A 10,019-nucleotide genomic window follows, 5' to 3' on the forward strand; every position below is an offset into this window, starting at 1 on the left:
AATGCATCTAAAACTAGAGCAGGGATTCTGTTTGTTCAACTAGAACAAACCAGAGTTATTTTCCACAATATCTTTCACCTGTATTATCCTTACAGAATATTCATTTCTTAGTATTTCACATAAAGCAATTAGTACAGTACCTGGCTCTGAGCAGATATTCAAGTAGTGTTTGTTCAAAAAATGATGACAAACTAAAAATTGAAAAACTCAGATTATTAAAGGATGATAGCCATTGTTTTTTAAACAGCCTGGAATAAATAATATTTCTTAAGTATTCCACACAGTGCAATCTGTTCAGAAAAACAGTGAGAACAATGTTTTTTCTACTTCATAAGGATGTTAATTCATACATCATTGATGAAAAATAAAAGTGCTGATTGGATTTCTTTTAGTGATACTCTTATATTTAAGGACAAATTTACTTGTGTTTAGCAAGAATAAAATAAATCTAAGTCTACTGAACATGTTTTACATATGGTGCCTTTCTAAATGCTGCCATATAATGCTTTTGTACCTTCGAATTGGGAAAGTGCTCATTAAAGAAATTATACTACCTCCAATTTCCATTTCTCCTCTTCCTCCATTTGTCTTTCCATTCATAATTATTGCCATTATTTCCCAATGTTTGGAAAAGAGATTGTGAATGGTTTCAAAGAGAATGAATGTGAGTTTTGTCTACAAACCATAGTATCAAAAAGAGACCGAGTACAAATTGTGTATATGCTTGTTAGTAGCTTTTTAAAATTTTAAATGGGGATATAATTAATAAGGTAATAGTTACAGCCATCACATAATTTAAAATAATCTTTGTCACACATATTTTCAGTCAAAAAATATGGAAATCATCTGCATTTGACATTAAATATTTGAATTCGTATGTCTAGAAGTTAGAATTATAGACTTCCCTCAGTAGACTTTGAACCACATGTTATACTGACCATAAGAAAAAGAGATGTACTAATAGAAACCAATAAGTATTTATGAAGTTTTCAATTTGGCTCATCATTCATTGTCCTATACATGCACATCTTTTTTTTAATTGCTTTTCTCTAGGGCCACCTTCAGCTCCTAGGAATGTGGCTTTTAACATCAATGAAACAGCCCTAATTTTGGAATGGAGCCCACCAAGTGACACAGGAGGGAGAAAAGATGTCACCTACAGTGTAATCTGTAAGAAATGTGGCTTAGACACCAGCCAATGTGAGGACTGTGGTGGAGGACTCCGCTTCATCCCAAGACATACTGGCCTAACCAACAACTCTGTGATAGTACTTGACTTTGTTTCTCACGTGAATTACACCTTTGAAATTGAAGCCATGAATGGAGTTTCTGAGTTGAGTTTTTCTCCCAAGCCATTCACAGCTATTACAGTGACCACGGATCAAGATGGTAAGTTCCACTGCTGCTCTCTCAAAACTGAGTTCTCGCTCCTTCTTATGCATAATATGCTATGCATAATTAAGCATGTATCTGTGTTTGGTGCAAGACAATAATATATGCTACAGACTTCAGAAAAGATTTTTCTCTTCTTTCCTAAGGTTCAGACAGTAGTTTTGATATTATAGTTAGGTTCCAAAGGCACAGAGAACAGACCAAAAGATGGCGCAGTACCAGCACAGATGTATTTGGGAGGAAAAACCTGTGGTGAAAGCTTCCAGCCAAAACTTAACAGATTCATTCATTTCATAGTGAGTCTGTGGGCATGATAGAGTTGTTTGGTGAGGGCTGGTAGGAATGTAACTGATGATAACTGTAGATAATGTGCGCAGTGGATTTGCAGCTGGGGAGAGGGAGTGAGCAAGGCAAGGGATGTCTGTGCAAAACCTTGGTCTGTTTTAAAGCAACCTTCAGCCTTGGTCTGGTACCAGCCAAACGGGTTACAGTCAGTCAGGAGAGAAAGTAAAGTGGGAACTTGCTTACATCAATGGAATGGTCTGGAGTTTGGAGATAACTACATCTGGCTATTCAGACGTACTGATTTTACCTTTTGTTTTTATTAGTTGTTGAAAGGGGTAAGATAGGAGCCTGGGCAGGGAAGGTTCTTCTGTCTACTTCCTGCATAGGAAGGACAGTGTTTATGGTGGGATAATAGGGATAAAGGAAGAAATGAAGTAAAGACTTAAAAGGAGGTCTGGTGTGATCATTGGAGATCAAAAGATTTTGCAGGTAATGACACCATTTGAGAAGAATATTGTCAATACATTTTTGTGTAGGTGCCCTTAACGAAATCTCAAAATGTTGGGGAAAAACGGTGACAAGGTTAATAATGAAAAGGTCAAACATCACTATTGAAAGTAGTATGAACAGGTGTCATCTGGAGGGGAAGCACCAGTGGCCCTAAGCCCTTAGCTGTTTCTTCTCTGAAGTCTGAGGCCATATCTCTGGGCCTCTTCGCTGCCTCTAGGACTATGCTGGTCTCATTTACTAAGAAGAAACCTTCTTCATGTAAGAAGACACAAATTCCACCCACCTCTATGTAAGTCCAACCTTGAATGGTTTTGAAGTGCTACCGCTGTGAGGAAGTTTATCGGCCTCTGGAGGTCAGTGATTGAGGTGAACATATTATAATTTGATCATTTATTAGAGAGGTAGCTATGCCTGCCAATTTGTGCTTAGTATCTCTACCTCCACAATTACAGCTAGGAGAGAAAAGTCTTAGTCATCATCAAACATTTAGTCATCTGAGAAAACTGAGGTATGGGGAAACAAATCAGAGTGTAGACACCAGTCCAGCTGGTTAATAGGCATCAGTAAGAGTTGTTCCCACAGATGAAGAAGATCAGAAGGAGCCAACCCTAAAAGTAAAGGTGGCCACCTAGTTGCAGGTGGTGTTAGCGCTTCTTAAGACATGTTGGTTGGGTCCAACCTTCCTGATGTGGACTTGCTATCAGTGAGAGTTTTGATGTTATTGTATGCTCCCAGACTGAACATCACCCAGAGAGAATGACTCCTGTTAGAGCCTGATTTCTGATTTTAGGTCATGGGGAAAGAAAAAACTGGTATTAGTTATGTTGTGAAAAGACAAAAAGTCAGAAATATCCAGGAAAAGGTATATGTATTCTTTGCTCTGAAGTTGGTAGGTGTATGCATTATTTTGAATCATGGAGTGGTATTCAAGTGACAGTCTAGCAGACATTGAACAGGCATCCTGCATGTTGAAAGGGGATTGTATTGGATATTGTTGATATTTTGCTAATTCGACAGATGTTTCTCTATTGAGGAATACTTCCAGGTTTGGGAGATTTCTATGAAGACTGAGTATCTGAAGGGATTTTTCCACATTTTCTATAAAATATTGTGTCTATTGTAGCATACCTCTAAAGTCATTTGTATTTTTGATGGTCTTCCCATGAAGTCAAAAAGACAGTAAAGCTATAGAGTGTGTGGGATAGGTTTCCCACCGGAAAGGCATAATCTGTTTTGTAATAAATCTACTTATGCAAAAGGAGGTAAGATGTATCTGCAATAATTGGGTCCATTATTGGGTGTCCACATCAAGAGTAGATAACGTTAGGTGAAGGTAATTAATGACTTTATCATTAAATCAACTAAATTTTCATTTTTCTAATTAGGTTGACATCTCTTTTTACATGTCAAAGCCAGTTCTGTAAAGTTATTTTGATTATAATTCATGTGTCTGTTCTAAAAGCATTCCAGCCAAGATCCCCTCTAAAAATGTGCAAATGCTGTTGTCTATGGGTAGTTTTCAACAAGTAGTTAAACTATCTTTAAAAATCTGAGCTGGGCTCTGGTGGCTCAAACCTGTAATGCCAGCTACTCAGGAGCCTGAGAACTGAGGAACAAGGTTCAAAGCAAGCATAGGCAGGAAAGCCTGTGAGACTCTTATCACCAATTAACCACCAGAAAACTAGAAGTGGCACTGTGGTTGGTAGAATGCTAGCCTTGAGCTAAGAGCTGAGGGACAGCACCCAAGCCCAGAGTTCAAGACCCATGACTGAACAAAAAAAAAAAGAAAAGAAACTGGTAAGTTCCGTTAATTGTACCTTTTATAATACTGTAAATTTGTGATTCAGTCAGACATGACCACTTTTAGGATTTTATATGTATACATATATACTGTCTTTACTTCCCTACACCATAGTTGTATTACAGACTACGATACAGGAAAAGCTTCAGAGACTTAACCCAATTCCTTAAAGAAGAGTTCATAAATTATATGATACACAAATGATTACCACAAAATATTGTAAGTAAACACATATGTGTGTTATTAATTTATAAATATGACCCAGTTTTATGTACTCTAATAGCCATTGCAACAATGACACCTACAAGACAGTATATCGGAAATGAACTTTACAACTTCAGGGGAGGTAGGGCGGAGAAGGAATAGTTGGAGAACAACAAGGAAAGGGATAACAATGCTCGACAAGAAATGTACTCATGACCTTACTCATGTAACTGTCACCCCTCTGTACAGCATCTTTACAATAAAATAAAATATAAAAAGGAAACCATATAAAATACCTTAGACTGTGTGACTTCAAAAACAGATATTTATTTTCTATGGTTCTGTAGGCTATGCATCCAAGATCAACTCATCAACAGCCTTGATTTTACTCTGAGCTCTGTCTCTGTAGCTTACAGATCCCTCTATTCTTCTATGTCTTGATATATCATTTTTTCTTGGTGTCTAGTTTCCTATTGCATTCTTCGTATTATGTTATTCAGTGGAGCCCTTTTATAGAGCTTCTATATTATCTTAATTATTCATTAAGCCCCTAGTTTAAATATAGCTCTATTCATATTCTAAGTTCTGAAGCTTAGGACTCTAACATAAAATAATATGATATAAATTTTGAAGACTAGCACACTTTATTCTATAACATAAACTGAGGCAATACATAGTGATTTTAAATAAGATCACACTGAATATATAGAGATACTACTTAACATTAAAAATGAACAAAGTGTTGATGCATGTATCTTGGATGAACCTCAAAGGTATTATACTGATTAAAAAAGCTAATCTCAAAAACATGCATACTGTACAATTCCATTTACATAATATTCTTGAAATAGCATAATAATATGGGTAGAGAGCAGCAGTTGCCAGGCATTAGGGATTTGGAAGAGAGCAGTGTGGCCATGAAGTGTCAGCAGGAAGGAACCTTGTGGTGATGATACATTTCGTTTTCTGGAATGCAGTGGAAGTTACTAGAAGCTAAATATGTGATACAATTCATAGAACTGCAAAGGCACAAATGTTCACTTTCATTATTCTAATGTCAACTTTTGAGTTTTATTGTATTAAGTTAGGGAAATAGTTAATGTAAGGAGAATCTGGACAAAAGATGTACCAGGCCTTCCTATTTTTCCTTTTTCTTTTGCAATTTTCTGTGAACCTGAAATTGCCTCAAACTACAAAATTTAAAACATGATTATGTCCACAAAATACATAGGAAAAACATTAAAAATCTATTAAAAGAAGATATAAAATGGCTGAGAATATTTAATTTAAAAGATTATTATACATACATCAATGTGGAGATAATCTTCAAAACTGTCTCCAATAAATAAAGCAGAATCTAATAATGTTGTAGAATTACAGTGTTTGAGTTTACTAAGCAATTTTTCCTGTCATTTAAAAAATGACTCCCCATCACTTTGCTTTATGCTTGTTCAAAATGGAATTTCTTTTTCTCTGTTTTTCTTGCTCTCTCTTTTAGTGGGAGCTGAATATTATAAAATGTGCTATCAATGTAAGCATATTAGCCTTCTGTTCTCTGCCTTAGCAGATTAGTTCTAAAGATTGCTGATCAAAAACTACAACCCACTGCCATTATTTCTAATGATAAAGTAAAATAATTAAATTTGGTTATAAAACTTTTTAAAGGGGCTGGGAAGGTGGCTCAGTGGTAGAGCAGTTGCCTTGCATGAATGAGGCCCCCAGCACCACATAAGCAAAAAGAAAAAAGCCAGAAGTGGCACTGTAGCTCAAGTGGTAGAGCATTAGCCTTGAGCTGAAGAGCTGAGGGACAGAGCCCAGGCTCTGAGTTCAGGCCCCACGACTGAAGCCCCCAAAAAAGTTTTTAAATTGTATTCATATATATACATATACATATATATACATATATATGCGTATATACACATATATATATATATACATTTCTTTTGTCAGTTGTGAGGCTTGAACTTAGGGCCTGGGCACTGTCCCTGAGCCCTTTTGTGCTCAAGGCTAGTGCTCTACCACTTGAGCCACAGCACCACTTCTGTTTTTTGAGTGGTTAATTGATGATAAGAGTGTCAAAGGGACTTTTTGCCCAGGGTGGCTTTGAACAGCAATCCTCAGATCTCAGCCAACTGAGTAGCTAGGATTACAGCTGTGTGCCACCAACACCTGGATAAATATATATATATATATATATATATATATATATATATATATATATATATATATATATATATATATATGATAGAGCACTAGCCTTGAGCTGAAGAGCTCAGGGACAACACCCAGGCCCAGAGTTCAAGTCCCACGACCTACAAATATAAATAAATAAATAAATAAAGTTCACGAATTAGACTCTTTGTACTAAATATTAATTCATTAACTTCTGTAATCCTTAAGATAATAGGTTCAATGTCATTTTTCATAGTTTAGTTACATGGTCTTGAAAGGTGTTGATCTAGAGACCAAAACAAGAAAGCAACACACACCAAGGAAACATTTTGTTTTCATGTTCAATACAAGACAAAAAAATTAAAGTGTGTAATTTACTAAATAATTATTCAAGTAATAAACAGTAAAGGAAACTGTAACTCATGAATAGTCACAGCAAAATAAATTGTGTTTGTAGAAATCCTGACAAGTGCAAAAAATTTTAAGGGCCATGTTCAAAGAGAAAGACATGCTAAATTACCAATTGGGCTGATAGTTGCTCAAGGGTCTTTAAAGCAATTACTGTCAGAAAAAAGTTGTCCAATTCATTGGCTTCCTAAAATACACCTTCAACACCCCTATCTTTGCCCTTGAGTAACTGTTCTGTATAGGTCTGCCTTAGGCTTGCTCACATTTAGATTGCAGATTTCATATATATGCTTCGGCAGCAATAATTAATTGAGCTGACTTTGAAAAGAAATTTAAACCAACCAAATTCTCAATATATTTATAAGCTTGCAATGTATTTTTGATTTACAGTTCACTGCACTCTGGAAGTACGGATTATTTTAAAGGCCAGCCTTCAGTGTGTTGCTAGGGTAGTTAATTAGGGGCATCTTTATACCTGTACAGTAATGTATTTTACCTCTGGTTATCTCTCTGAGGCCTCATTGTTTTAAAAAATATTGACAGTGAATATGCATATATATATATATACATCTATCTATCTATCTATCTCTCTATCTATCTTTCTATCTATCTTGTGCAACTCTATTCAAAGTTAAAAGAAACTTAATGTGCAAGTTTTAAATTCTTAATTAAGTCCGCAGTGAATATAAACCAGGAACATAATACATTTTAGTTTTTATTAAAAATTAATACAATAACCTGTGTTAAATGAAGAGAGATAGGTTATTGGTTTTGCTATTCATATTTCTTATACCTAAGCAAATTTCACTTTAAGAAGCTTCAGACAATTTTTATTAAGTATAAGATTTTTCTACCAAGCACTGATGGCTCACACTTGTAATGGTAGCTACTCAGGAGGCTGAGATCTGAGGATCACATTTCAAAGCCAGTGTAGGCAGGAAAGTCCATGAGACTCTTTCCTCCAGTATACCTGAAGTGGCAGTGTGGCTCAAGTGGTAGAGCACTAGCCTTGAGATGAAGAGCTAAGAGACAGCACCCAGGCTCAGAGTTCAAACCCCACAACCAACATAATTAAAAAAAAAGATTTTTCTCGCTTATTGAGAAAAACATTACTATCACAAAAGATACAGTAAATAGGTTACTTGTGGATAATAATTGAAATATCAATGTAGTTAATCATTACTAAGTAATTTACAGGTTTGCCAAATATTAAATTATAAGTCTGAATAATAATAAAATATTATTTTTATCCTTGAAAAATTCAGCAAAGGATTTTCCAAGCAGGCATCTTTTGGTGTCAAGCATCTTTTGATTAATTGAGATTTTAGAAAAAGGTCTTTAATCTTAAATTTTTATTTGGAATCTAACCACAGGTGACACATGCCTATGATCATAATTACTAATAAGGCTGAGATTTGAGATTGCAGTTCAAATCTAGTCCAGGCAGGAAATTCAGTGAAGATTATCTCCAGTTATTCAACAAAAAGTAGAGTTGTGGGTCAAATGGTAGAGTGTAAATCTTGAGCACAAAGGCTCATGTACAGAGCCCAGACCTGGGTTTAAGTTCCAGGACTGGAACAATATATAAACTTGGTCAGCAACTCAGCTTCCAGTAAAGAATTTTAAAAAATTGAATAACTATTCCCAACCAGTAATGTGCACATCTATCTTTATTATAATCACAGTCATGTATTTTTTGAATCACAGTCATGGTTCATTATCATGATTTTTCTTTCTTTTTTTAAATGATTTTTATTCTGAAAATACTGTACAGAGGTGTTACAGTTACATGGGCAAGGTAATGAGTACATTTCTTATCAAGCATTGTTGCCTCCTCCTGTTTTTCCCCTTCCATCCCATCCCTCCCACCTACACAACTACACTCCCCAACCCCCCAACCCCGCAGCCTAAATTGTAAAGTTCATTTTTCAACATGGTGTCTTGTACATCTCATTGCTACAATGGGTCAACCTGTATCCTTATTTAAACATTTTGTTTTTTCCCTTCCCCTCCCCAAATTATGCCAACATCAAATACAGTGAAAACAGGGGTTATAGCTTGGAGGAGGAACATACAAAGCAACAAAAAAAAAATCACATGGTACCTTATAAATACATTAGAAACAATAGCAAGAAAGAAAAATACCACTTGTGTCCCTATCTTGGGTTTCATTTAGCTTAACTTCATTTTATCTGGTCATATGTACATAGCTTTTGACCTTTTCTAATTGTCCCAGACATATACTATTTATTGTGAGTAAGGGAAACCATGGGGCCTATGTTTCTTTGGGCCTGGCTTACTTCACTAAATATAATTTTTCCCAACTTTTTCCATTTCCTAACAAATGTCATTCTTTTTGATGGAGACATAGAATTCATATATAGAATTCATATATTCATATATACATGTATATGTATGACATTTTCTTAATCCATTCATCTCCTGAAGGCATCTGGGTTGGTTCCATATCTTAGCTATGGTAAATAATGATGCAATAAACACAGTTGTACTGGTAGCTTTAGAATGGTCTTGTTTGTGATCATTTGGATAAATGCTCAAAAGTGGGATTGCTGGGTCATAGGGGAGCTGTATGTTCATTTCAGGGATGCAAAGTTGGTTCAATATATGCAAATCAATTAATATAACTTATCATATCAAAAAGAACAAAGATAACAACCACATAGTTATCTCAATAGATTGAGAAAAATCATTTGACAAGATACAACACCCCTTTATGATGAAGGCTCTGGAAAAACAAGGAATCCATGGAACATTCCTCAGTATAATAAAGGCTGTATATGTCAAACCTACAGACAGCGTTATCCTTAATGGTGAAAAATTAAAATCATTTCCTCTAAACTCAGGAACAAGACAAGGATGTCCCTCTCTCTACTTCTCTTCAATTTAGTATTAGAATGCCTAGCTAAAGCAATAAGACAAGATGCAAACATAAAAGGGAACCAAATAGGGAAACATGAAGTTAAAACTCTCCCTCTTTACAGATGACATGATCTTGTATTTAAAGAATCCCTCAGACCCCACTCCCCAATTACTTGAGCAAATTCAAAACATTGGCAAAGTAGCAGGGGATAACATTAACCCTCAAAAAAGAAAGGCATTTCTTTTTTTTTGGTTAATTATCTTTTTTTTAATTTAATTTTATTTTATTTGTGAACATACTGTACAGAGGGGTTACAATTACATGGGCAGGATAATGCGTACATTTCTTACCAAGCATTGCAGCCTC

The 10,019-nt window shown here is 35.4% G+C and overlaps 1 protein-coding gene across 1 annotated transcript in view; it reads left to right on the plus strand.

Moving 5' to 3' along the window:
• Epha6 (EPH receptor A6) overlaps window positions 1-10,019 on the plus strand; it is a 737,672-nt gene that overhangs the window by 306,346 nt on the left and 421,307 nt on the right. Inside the window, exon 5 of the mRNA XM_013024079.1 lies at window positions 1,054-1,389. Coding sequence (XP_012879533.1) covers window positions 1,054-1,389 — 336 coding nt within the window. The remainder of the gene's footprint in view (window positions 1-1,053; window positions 1,390-10,019) is intronic.

Source organism: Dipodomys ordii, unplaced genomic scaffold (assembly GCF_000151885.1).
Source record: "Dipodomys ordii isolate 6190 unplaced genomic scaffold, Dord_2.0 Scaffold73, whole genome shotgun sequence".
Taxonomy (NCBI): domain Eukaryota; kingdom Metazoa; phylum Chordata; class Mammalia; order Rodentia; family Heteromyidae; genus Dipodomys; species Dipodomys ordii.